The sequence below is a fragment of the Miscanthus floridulus genome, chromosome 6 (assembly GCF_019320115.1).
Source record: "Miscanthus floridulus cultivar M001 chromosome 6, ASM1932011v1, whole genome shotgun sequence".
Lineage (NCBI taxonomy): Eukaryota > Viridiplantae > Streptophyta > Magnoliopsida > Poales > Poaceae > Miscanthus > Miscanthus floridulus.
The window spans coordinates 15541891-15554282 of record NC_089585.1 but is presented as its reverse complement, the minus strand read 5'-3'; the positions used below and the strand labels follow the sequence as shown (position 1 = coordinate 15554282).

General features: G+C 56.6%; 1 protein-coding gene across 1 annotated transcript; it reads right to left on the bottom strand.

Annotated features, from left to right (window-relative positions):
• Nucleotides 1–1941: 1941 nt before the first annotated feature.
• LOC136457738 (carboxylesterase 15-like) lies at nt 1942–3241 on the bottom strand. The gene has a single exon (XM_066457752.1). It carries the CDS (start codon nt 3053–3055, stop codon nt 2042–2044), a length of 1014 nt encoding a protein of 337 aa, XP_066313849.1. The 5' UTR covers nt 3056–3241; the 3' UTR covers nt 1942–2041.
• Nucleotides 3242–12392: the final 9151 nt, after the last annotated feature.

Sequence of the window (12392 nt, the reverse complement as noted above, 5' to 3'; positions counted from 1 at the left end):
GGAGTCAGAGTCAGACGGCGACCCCAATTCTCCCGTGAGGAGGTTGTGGAAAGATTATGTGACATATTCGGTCATCCTCATGAACTCATCATTCATGAGGGATGGAGACGTGCGTTGTGCCATAATGTGGCCAACGGTATCTGTGGCGTTGTGGAGACCTGACGGGAGCACTGTCGGGGTGCTCTGAATGAGGTATTCTGGGGAGAGTGGCTCTCCTTCAGCAAGCTGCGTCATGATGTTGGTGAACGGGAAGGTGAGGTGGTGTAGGTCCTCCCAGGATGGTCGGGGTCCCAAGAAGGCACCGAGCTGGCACTCTAGCCTCCTATAATCGAAGTCAAGGAGTTGGTCGGTCCTGGAGGTGCGGGCCTCCGATGCGTGCAGCTATAGCTCCTCAAGCGCCACGGCGATCGCATCAAGGCCGGTGAAGTGGAGAGGTTGGACGGCGGTGGGAGCCTGCGCCAACTCTCCCTCCATCGTAATGATGAAGTCTAGGTTCCCGAAGTGCACGTGCATGCCTAGGACCCAGCTGACACCGTGACTAGCCATCCGAGGCCTGATGTGGACGTTGAAACACGCAAAAAGCCCATACCTGGCACACCAATTGTTGGTATTTACACGTCTAGCTCGGATGGTGTGCTTAGAGGATACGAGGTTTATACTGGTTCGGGTAGAAAGTCCCTACGTCTAGTTCATCGTTGCTGCTCGTGTTACTAGCACTGAAAGTTTGTAGTAGGGGTTACAAGCAGGCGAGAGAGTAAGAGGATCCCAAGTCTCTGGTGGAAGGAATGAACGGGTGCTCAGAGCTCGATCACTGCTCAGCCGTATGTCCGTGTCGTGCTCTTGTGTTTTCTATCTCGTGGTTTGGGTCTTGTGTGGATCTCGATCCCCATCCCCTTTATGGTGTGCCCTGCTTTCCCTTTTATAGGCCAAGAGAAAATGCAGGTTACAGCGGAGGAAAAGGAGAAGAACGAGAGAGAGGAAGGCTTCCAGGATCACCGAGTCCTTCTCCTTCATGCAGGTCCCGTCGATCCTGTAGATGTCAACAGAGATGGCTCCACGTCGTAGCCCTGTCCTTCACTGGCGCCATACGCAGGCCTCATCTACCGGTCATGGCGTTTCATCCCGTCCCGACGGACATCGTGGTGAACTAACGCACCTGTCAGCGTTCGTACGTGGGTTAGGCAGAACAACACTGGTACGTCCGACGCTGTTCTTGATGTGAATCCTTAGGTATGGTCTGTCGTGGCTTCGGGTTACATCGAGTCGTGCCCGTCTCTTCCCTTGTGTCTGAATTTTGATCCAGGCCCATACGCCTGGACCAAGAGTGGTTGGCGGCAATATGGGTCCCCGTCGGGTGAGACGGAGCCCGCGACCCTTGGGGGCGGACGAGACGGAGCACGGACCCAAGGGTCGGGCGAGACGAAGCCCGCGGCGTCGGAGTCGGGCGAGATGGAGCCCGTGGCCTTGGGCGAGACCCCCGCGACCTCGGGGTCAGGCGAGACGGAAACTGCGTCCTTAGGGTTGAGCGAGACGGAGCCCGTGGCTTCGAGGTTGGGCGAGACCCCGTGGCCTCGGGTCAGGCGAGACGGAGCCCGCGACCCTTGGGGGTCGGACGAGACGGAGCATGCACCCAATAGTCGGGCGAGATGGAGCTCGCGGCCTCAGGCGAGACCCCGCAGTCTCAGGGTCGGGCGAGACGAAAATTGCGTCCTTGGGGTCAGACAAGGTGGAGCCCGTACCCAAGGGGGTCCGACGAGACATGTTGATGGGTCTTGCTCTGTCCGGAAAAGTCAGCGTAGGCACTAACTCCCTTAGTTTGGGTATACCTAATATCAATACCCGATAAATATGTCTTATCATAGATACGTGTGTGTCGCACGTGCATGGCTACTAGTATATTAAAATACTCCAACTTTTATTTAGAAAGCGAGAGAAAACCCGATAAATTTGAACTTTCATTCAAAGTTATTATTATTGTGTGACAATTGTGAGCTGGATGGCTCGAGTAGATAACAACACTACCAATAACCAACCTATGACCTCACTTGAGCACGGCGGCGGCGGCGCCGTGGTTTATGAACTGCTTCAGGATTCGCATCAACTCCTCTGTCGCCTCGCTCCACTGTCCGACAGAGAAGCCATGTCGCTCCCCAGCGAACTCGGCGAGCTCCACGGCCTTCCCCATCTCCTTGAGCCTGGCGGCGTAGCGAAGCATATGGTCATACAGCACGTCGCGCCCGGGCGCCACGACGAGCGCCGGCGGCAGCGGCAACGGCTCCAGGCTTGGGCTGTCGAGGCCGAACGGGTTCGCCAGCGGGTGGTCCCTGGTGGCTCCCAACGGCAGCGCCATGCGCCAGGCTATGTCGAGCGACTCCACCGTCACGGACACGCCGGCCGGGGGATGGGACTCCGACGCCACGCGCTCGTCGCTGCCAAAGAACGCGGAGAAGAGGACGTATCCGGCGACGCGCACCGGGCCAGGCACGATCTGCCCGGAGGCTATTCGGACCACGACGTGGTGAGCCAGGTTGGCACCGGCCGACACGCCGGACACGAACGTCCTGGAGAAGTCGGCCGATTCGGCAAGCCACGGGTTGGCGGCCGCGCCCGGTGCCGGTGCGGCCTGCGCGCGCAGCCAGGAGAAGAACGTCGCGGCGTCCTCGATGGCAGCGGGGAGGCGGTGCTCGGGAGCGAGGCGGTACTGGACGGAGAGCACGACGGCGGGGACCTCGGCGGCGACGTGCTGGCAGAAGGCGTGGAACCCGGGTTGGTCGTAAGCACCGATACAGTAGGCGCCTCCGTGGAAGTACACGAGCACCGGGAGCCGCCTGCCGCCTTTGGGCGCGGCCACCGGCGACCTGTACAGGCGGACCCCGAGGCCGCGCGCCGGGTCGTACACGACGTCCCTCCACTGAACGGCAGGGACGTCGGGGAATGTCGCTCCCGGTGAAGTCAGGACGGATTCGTCTGCGCGGACGACGGAACCGTCGCTGAGGAGCTGGACGACGCCCAGCAAGTCCTCCACGACGTGCGGTGCGGTCGTGATACCGGACATGGTGTGTCAAGGACGCGGACGGGCTCACGATTTGCAGCTCAGCTCGACGCTGGATCTATGGACAAAATTTCTGCGTGCGTGCGTCTGGTTTCTTCTAAATGGAAATCGGGAAAGTTAAATAGGGCACGCGATCGCGAATTCGCTATCCATGAAGGTTCTTGTTGTGCACTCATGTCGCAGTCGATTGTGGACGTGCCAGGCCAAGGCGGACCGAGGCTTCCCTCGTCATGTGCTCGAATTTGGCCGTGACTTTGGAGGCCGCCCACCGTCTGAGAAAAATCAAGAGAAGAGCCGAGGTTCTCTTGGACTAGACGGCAATAGAGAGCTACGGCCAGAAGGTCAGATATGCATCGCCTTCGCATTTCACATCCTTGCATTTTCTACCCACCGAATTGGTGAGGCAGATTCATGAGACTGATGTTGATCAGGAGTGGTTGGTTCGACGATTTTTCATGGCCTATCGAGCTATCTGTGTCTAACTTAGCTAGCTTTTGTGCATGCGTGTAATCACGGTGTGGATGATAGGTAAGACTGACCCGGGTCATGGCCACCCCTCGGTTCTTTTTTAAATATAAAAAAACAAACATACAGTAATCTATGGCTAAATCCATTCAATTCCTGCATCATTAGTGACCTCCCTAAATCATTGTGTCAGTGTCTCGAGTCACTCACAAGTAAATTTCTAGATTACGCGTCTGGCTCGGATAGTGTGCTTAGAAGACACAAGATCTATACTGGTTCACCGCTGTGGCTTGTGTTACTAACGCAGAATGTTTACAGTAGGGGTTACAAACAGACGAGAGAGGGAGAGGATCCCCAATCTCTGGTGCGTGTGCATGTGTGTTTTTTTTAGCCTTCCCTTTTATGGACTAAGAGAAAGGCTTGGGATACATAAGAGGAAAAGAGAAGAGGGGAAAAAAGAGAGAGAAAAACGAGGAAGAAGAGAACTCCGGGGCTACGCCTCTCTTCTCCCTCAGTGGGCGGGTCCCACCAGGCTTGTAGCGACTCCTCGTCACGTCTCTGCTACAAGCCGGCGTCGTCATCTGGTCATGGCCTCCATTCCCGTCGTCTGCGCCTGGTATGGTCAACAGCATGGCCTGTCGTAGCTGCGGGTCGCGTCGAGACGTGTCCGTCTCCTTCCTGGCATCACAGGCATGGCTCTGGGCCCACATCCCAAGTCCGTGGTAGCTGGAGATAACGCAGGCCCTTTCGGGGGCTCGCGCGCCCCTATTCGTCGGGCGAGATGGAGCCCGTATTCCAGCCATCGGGTGAGGCGGGGCCCGCGCCCCTGCCGTCGGGCGATGCGGAGCCCGTACTCCAGCCATCGGGCGAGGCGCAGCCCGCCCCCTAGTCATCGGGCGAGGCGAAGCCCGTACCCTAGCCATCAGGTGGGGCGGGGCCTGCGCCCCAGCCGTCGGGCAAGCTGGAGCCCATACTCCAGCCATCGGGCGAGGCAAGACCCGCACCCTAGCCATTGGGCGAAGCAGGCCCACGCCTAGCCGTCGGGCGAGGCGGGACCCGTGCCCCAGGGGTCGAGCGAGACAGGGCTCGCGCCCCTTGTGGCCACTTGGAGCCGTAGCCGCGCGCCTAATCGCTTCAGTTGAATTGGTACTGATGATCATTAGTTCCTCCTCTTCAAGCACCCTAGTATTGGTACCCGACAGTAGCCCCTGAGCCTCCGGGCGATTCAGGTGGGATCGCCCGAAGGATTTCTCGACTTGCCGGTGGGTGCGCGCGAGTGCACCCGGTGGGTATAGCCCCCGAGCCTACGGAGGAGTTGGATACTCCTTTGTAGGATTTTTTGCGTGGATGGACTCCAGCAGGCACCCTTGGTTGTTGCAACACGCATGGTTTCCCCTAGTGATTGACTTAAGGTTCGTATGCGACCGCGCGTAGGGTCTCTTTGCGAGGCTGAGCCCCCGAGCCCCCATGCGTAGCGGGGGTCCGATCGAGGGGTCGGCTCGTCTTATGTTCGTTTTTCCTCATGCGTTTTCTCGAGAAAACGGAGGGGTCGAGCCGTGCCATGATTTCCCTCGTTGGGTGAACCATGGTGCTCAACGAGCTATTAGCGGGTAAATTCGAGTGGAGCCCTGGTTCCCGTTCGCGGGGACCCAACATGGGTCAGCTGGTGACCGACTCCTAATTCTTGGTGGTCAGCCCATATAGTTCTCAGGGCCGTTTGGCCGGTCCCATGGGCTCATTGCCTCTCTACGAGGAGAAACCATGGGCCGCATGCAGTCGAGACTCAAACATGGGCCAGCACGCCCCTGGCGCTCGTGCGCCTGAGTATTGGTCGCTAGCAGGCCCATCCCTTTCCACCCCTTACTCTTTGGTTGCCCTGAGCAGTTGTCGAACCTGTTAATGGGCCAACCCTCGAACTCTTGGGCCTAGTTTGGTCGTAGAAGCGTTTTCAGCTCTGTATCCCACTTACCTGCGATGGGTCACGGTCTGTTTGGGAAGGCAAAATATCCGGCGCATCCTTCGAGGGGGTGGCTAGAGGTTGCATGCGCATGCCCCGTGATGAGACATGGTGATAGGACACATTGGGCGTGGAGATCTAGGCGGGCGGTTGTTTTCCTCGCACCCGTCGTCCCTATAAAACCAAAGGGTTAGCCCTTCGTGTTTTGCACACGTTCCTGCATCCTTACCTCCATAGCTACGCCACCGCCGCCAATGCTAGGGATTCCTGCCTTCGCATTCTCACCGTCGTTGAGCTCGCATTCATTCGCCCCCGCCTATAATGGTCCGTGGTACCGCTCTGACATCTCCTTCCTACGCATGGTTACTGCCCGGCGATGAGGAGTCACCGTCACCGCCTGATGGCCATGTGGTGTCGTTCACCCACTTCCATGAGCATGGGCTCATGACCCCCACCCACAAATTCCTCCAGGGGCTGTTGCATTTCTACAAGATTGAGCTGCAGCATCTCAATCCCAACGGGATCTAGCACATGGTGATGTTCGTCGCGCTATGCGAAGGATTCCTAGGGATCAGCGCTCACTTCGACTTGTGGAGGTACTTCTTTGTCGTCAACCTCCAGAAGAAGAGGGAAATGGGCGGCAAGCAGGAGTTGCATATGCCGATGGGGTGTGCCAGCATCCAACTTCGAAACAACTGGGCCGGCGAGTACCCGTCCATACGGCTCTCGACGTCCAACAAGGGGTGTCACTCATAGTGGTTCTACCTCAAGAATGACGCCGCCGCCCCTCTATCAGAGTTCATCTGGCACCTAAACAAAGAGGCCTCGGAGCCATGGAGGAAGTGGAGCATCCCGGACAAGTATAAGAAGAGGATTCAAGCCCACATCGCTGCCATCCAGATCCTGAAGGAGAATGGCCTAAAAGGGCCAGGCATCATCGGGGCTTACCACGTGAGGAGGGTGGCACCGTTGATGACGCGTGCGCTCTCGCTATACGCGATGGTGCTCGAGGCGTCGTTCGATGGAACGACGCTCGCCAAGGGGGTGCTCCTCGACTTTGAGATCACGCAACGCGTTAAGGAGGCGATGGAGCCCCTATAGGATGACGCTGGTGCTACCCTTGACTCCGTCTAACTGGTGTCGAGGCATCCCCCAATGCGACCAGAACCAGGCTACATTATATTCATAAGTTTCCCTTTCTCCTGCCTCTTTTCCTCAATTGATTTTCTGACCCTGTAGGACTGATTTTGAGAGGGTCAGGGCCAGCCTTGGGACCTCATCCTTATGGATCACCTAGCACCACTGCCAAGGGACCCAGCCATGAGGGTGGCTAATTGCGCTGAGAACGAGCGGCTAAAGAAGGCGAAGGAGGATAGGAAGAAAGAGAAGCAGCGGAAGCTACAGGTGTGGGAATGAGGGAAGGACACTGATGACGATGATGATGGCAATGATGACGAGGGGATGAAGGAAGGAGAAATGGTAGCCAACGATATCAAGTGGGACAACCTAGAGAATGAGGATATGCTGACATGTATCGGTTCGTCCTTGTAGGCATCAGGACCCTTCCCGTTCCACGGAGGGGAGGGCACGTCTAGGGAGCCGATGGGGGCAGGCCATTCCGACAATGCCCCCTAGGAACCGACAGAGGCGGAACACACCGCCGGCCTACCCCAGGAGCCAACAGTGGCGGGCGGCTCCGTCGTCGTGCCCTAAGAGCCAATGAGAGTGGGCGCGTACCGTTGATGCGCCCCAGGAGCCATCAAGGGCGAGCCCCTCTGTCTAGGAGCAGAGGGCAGGCTCGAAACGGCCTTGTATCGACAAGACAGAGCAAGGGTCAGGGGGTTTGTCCCCCAAATGCATCTGTCGCCTAGTGGCGCCGAGGTGAGCTACCAACTCCTCTGTTTTTCATATTTTAATCGAACTTCATTGTGACTTATGTTTTTTGCCCCTTGCAGCACCGGCAGGCATCAAAGTCCTTTGGCGCTGATGCCAAAGAAGAGCGTCGCCCTCCAATCAGGGTGTAGACCATCGGCTGGCGTCGCCCCCAAAATGGGCGGGAGCGGCATCGGTGTGGCCACGTCTCTTGACTTCTACTAGTAGTTCTTGAGGTCCCATGGGTTCCCAGGGCATGTATAGGTGCCTTGTAAGTTGCCCATGAAGATCTCCTTCAAATCCACCTAACTATGGATGCAGCTGGGTGGGAGGTGCTATAGCCATGTTTGAGCCGAGTCGGTGAGGAACAGGGGGAGATTGTGGATAATGAAGTTGTCACTATCCGTGCCACCAGCCTAGTAGGCAAGCTGATAGTCCTCAAGCCATAGCCTAGGGTTCGTTTCCCCGGAGTACTTCGGGACATTGGTTGGTGGCCGATATCGTGGTGGGAAGGGCACATTGAGGATGTGCCGGCTGAAGGCCTATGGCCCCGGTAGGCTAGGGCAAGGGCTTCAGTCCTCGGCGTTGTCGTAGCGCCTGCCCCAGTGAGGGAGGTAGCCATGGTTGGCCTCCTTCCTCTTGTCGTCCTGCCAACGTCGGTGGGCATTTAGGGTGTCATGGGCGTCATGATCACGGGTGAGGCACTCGTTCACCCGTGCCGCAACTTGCTTTCCATCATCGCATGATGTCTGGTGGACGGAGACGCCCTTGCCATGCTACCCCAAGGGTGCGTGGTGGCTAGCGTCGAGTTTGCACTATTGGGACAACGAACTCTCTCTCTGCTGCACCACGGCATGTTCGAGTAACGTGCGGATCTCTCGGTGGGTCCAACGGTCCTTAGGCATTGTGGGCTTAGGGAGCCCCTAGAGCAAAGGCTGCCACGACCGCTATGTTTTGGCTCGCTCAGGCAAGACATGGGAAGCCACCGTCATCCTCAATGATCCTCTGGTTCACCTCGCGGGCCCTAGCGTGTGTGCGCCCACCATCTCCCCGGCGCACGATCTCCTGCTTGAGTTCCATGTGTTCTTGCTCGAGTTCAAGTCATGATTCCTCGAGCTCCTAGCACCGCACTCGTAGGTGCTCTTCCTGCATGTGCGGAAAAGCCCCCACGCCTTTGTGGTCCTAGTGCGTGAGCGCCTTGGCCGCGATCGCGACGTTCGCGACACCCTAAACGCCCGCTGATGCAGACGGGATAGTGAGAGGGAAGAGGCCAATCATCTCTATCACCCTCACCAGGGCAGGTGCTATGATAGCACCGAGGACTAGAGCTTGAGCCCTAGCCTACCGAGGCCTTAGGCCTTCGGCCGACACATCCTTAATGTGCCCTTTCCGCCACGATATTGGCCACCGACCAATGTCACGTAGTACTATGGGGAAACGAACCCCAAACTATGGCTCGAGGACTATCGGCTTGCCTTCCAGTCCAGTGGTGCAGATAGTGATAGCTTCATTATCTACAATCTCCCCCTATTCCTCGCTGACTCGGTGCGAACATGGCTGGAGCACCTTCCGCCCAATCACATCCACAGTTGGGCAGACTTGAGGGAGATCTTCGTGGGCAACTTCTAGGGCACCTACCCATGCCCTAGGAACCCGTGGGACCTTAAGAACTACCAGCAGAAGTCTAGAGAAACTCTTTGTGAGTACATTCAGCGCTTCCCCCTACAGTGCAATGAACTGCCAGACATCGCCGATGCCGATGTCATTGGAGCCTTCTTGTCAGTGACCACCTATGAGTCCCTGGTGCACAAGTTGGGTTGCAAAGGCCCAAGGACCACCAAGGAGATCCTTGACATCGCCACTAGCCATGCCTAGGTTGAAGAGGCGGTCGGAGCCATTTTTGACTGCTCCAAGGGCAAGGCCAATCTGGACGAGGATGCTAGTGAGGGCGCTTCCAACCGCCCCAACAAAAAGAAGAGCAAGCAGCGACACAGGAGTTCACTCATGGCCACTGCTAACTGCAAGGGGGTCGGAAGCCCGCCGAGGGTGCCCCGACCACTTCGAGAAGCTACTTGAAGGGCCATGCTAGAACCACACCTTACCCGTCAAGCATCTATACATGGACTGTGCTCTTATGAAGCGGTTCTTATCCAACGGCGCCAACAAAGGGGAGCCAAGAAGAGACGCCAAGCCAGTGGTGGATGATGCTGACGAGAAGGATGACAGCTTCCCAACCCTCGATGGCTGCCTCATGATCTTCAGGGGGTCAGTGGCTTATGATTCCAAGTGCTGGCAGAAACTAGAACACCGTGAGGTCTATGTGATCGAGTCTGCCATGCCCGCCTTCCTCTAGTGGTTGGAGTCTGCCATCACCTTCGACTGGACCGACCGCCCCAACAGCATCCCTCAAACGAGGAGGTATCCGCACATCGTTGACCTAATCATCGACATGAAGCGGCTCACCAAGGTGTTGATGGACGGAGATAGCGACCTCAACATCATGTACGCCAAAACACTGGACGCCATAGGCGTCGACCGGTCGCACCTCCGGCCAACTAGGGCACCTTTCCATGGCATTGTGCCTAGGAAGCAAGCCACGCCGCTGGTGTAGATCGATCTGCCTGTCACCTTCAGGTCAGACGGAGACCCTCAGTTTTGAGGTAGTGGGGTTCCATGGAACCTACCACATCATCCTCGGATGGCCATGCTAACTGAAGTTTATGGCCATCCCCAACTACACCTACCTTAAGCTAAAGATGTCGGGCCCATGAGGGGTCATCACCGTCGACACTTCCTTCTAGCGTGCCTACAAGTGTGAGGTAGAGTGCTACAAGCATGTCGCTTCCTTCGAGCTCATGGCCATCCAGAGGAAGACCACTGAGGAGGCACCAGACTCCAAGTGGTTGGATGGGACCTTCGAGCCCGTAGAAGGAGTCAAGGAGGTCCCCGTGGACCCCAACAGGCCCGATAGCAAGATACTCCACATCAGCACCACGCTTTCCTCCAAATAGGAAAGCACGCTCATCGACTTTCTCCACGCTAATAGAGATATCTTCATGTGGAAACCCTTAGACATGCCAGTCATTCCAAGAGAAGTTGCGAAGCACACATTGAAGATCATGCCAGACTCCAAGCCAGTGAAGCAACACCTGCGCTGCTTCGATGAGGAGAAGCGCAGGGCCATCAACGAGGAGATTGCGAGGATTCATCAAGGAAGTGTATCATTCTAAGTGGTTAGCCAATCCCATTCTTATAAGAAAAAAGAGTGGGAAATGGAGAATGTGTGTTGACTACATGGGTCTCAACAAAGCGTGCCCAAAGGATCTGTTTCCTTTGTCGCGCATAGATCAAGTGGTCGACTCCACCTTAGGGTGCAAAACCCTCTACTTTCTTGATGCGTACTCTGGGTACCATTAGATCATGATGAAGGAATCTGACCTACTCGCAACTTCTTTCATCACCCCCTTCGGATCATACTGCTATGCCACAATGTCGTTTGGTCTGAAAAACGCTAGGGCCATATATCAGCGTTGCATGCTCAAGTGCTTCAGTAACCTCATCGGGTAGTACATTGCTCTCGCAAAAATTGCCCAAACTACATTTGAATGCATTGTGAACCTTGTCATTGACGTCCTGTTCATGAATTGGTACTCCTGTGGCGAGCTCGTGTTGGCATGCTTCTATCTTCTTCTTGGGTTGTTCTTTCGATGTGTTGATTGCTTCGTCGGGATGTTGGTACTGTGGGCTTGAGGATAGGGGAGTTGGTTGGATCTCGATTGAGATCATTAGCAGTTTTTACTCTGCTTTAAAAACCATGCGTGTTGTTGTTTCGGTCGTTTGGCTCCTGTGGCCACGATCACCACGTGAACATGGCAACGCGGCTGTCTGGCCATGGCCGCTGCTTTGCTAGGCAACCTCACTGGTGGCTAGCCACACATCAGGCCAGGGCTAGCAGCGTTCATCTCTGCAGGACCGAGCTAGGGTCGCTGCCGGCAAGGCTGTGCGTAGGCCAAGCCATCGCCATGGTGGCTGTCATCTAACCAACGTGTACCACTTCTGCCACTCAAGGCACCTACTCACCAAGCCACTGCCTACCTCTGTAGTCACGTTGAACAAATGCCCTGTCGCGGTGTCACTACATTTTCTCATGTCGTGTTGTTGCACCGGCTTGCGAGATGGTCCCGCACGCGGTCGCCGCTCCCTGCCGTAGCCCACATCCTACCATGGTTGAGCAGTCTATCGCAGCACCCCACGATGCTCTCTCTCTCTCTCTCTCTCTCTCTCTCTCTCTCTCTAAGTCTCCCTGTGCGGACGCCTCACTTCATTATCACACCCTTGACCGAGGTAGCTTAGCCTTGAAGAGTTGCCGCCCCACCTGGCCTTGCCACTGATAGGATCGCCGCCTCGCACGCCAAATACGTGCAGTTTGGAGCACCGCACCTCAATTCGATGTACTAGTAGTTAGATAGGAAGGCCAGCTAGCAGCCAATCCTCACCTTGGTATAGCCGAGTGCTATGGGCCACCAATTGGGCATCTTTCTCACCGCTGGCTGGATGCACCGCCGTGCCCACGAAAGTGGGGTAAGACTCGAGTGAGTTCAATTGCTTATATCCACGAGCGCATTTGACCTACTCTATCCGGTGCTCATGCCAGTTGGCCAGGGTGTTGGTCAGGGGGTGGTGGCAAATGGGTGTCCAGTCTGGAGCACCGCCGTCCTGGTGGCTTGCATGTGGCTAGACCACCACGGCGCCCTCTAGCTTCAACCATCACCACAGCATACCGTGATGCTTCCCCACCGTCTTTATCCACCCGTTGGTGCTCTAAGTAGCCTGAACGGCTGTGCCATCACCACAGATAGCTGCTTGCGGCCATGGCTCATGCTGGTACGTCCCTAAGCCTGTAACTGCCACCTAGTCGTGCGTACTTAGCCATAAGTCGTAGTTGGTCTGTTATTGCTATTGCAGGTAGCCTAGCGTGGCCGGCTCAGCCGCCGTGCCGCCGGTGTGCCGCGCCACCGCTCGCGGGCACGTTGGGGACTAGCGTAG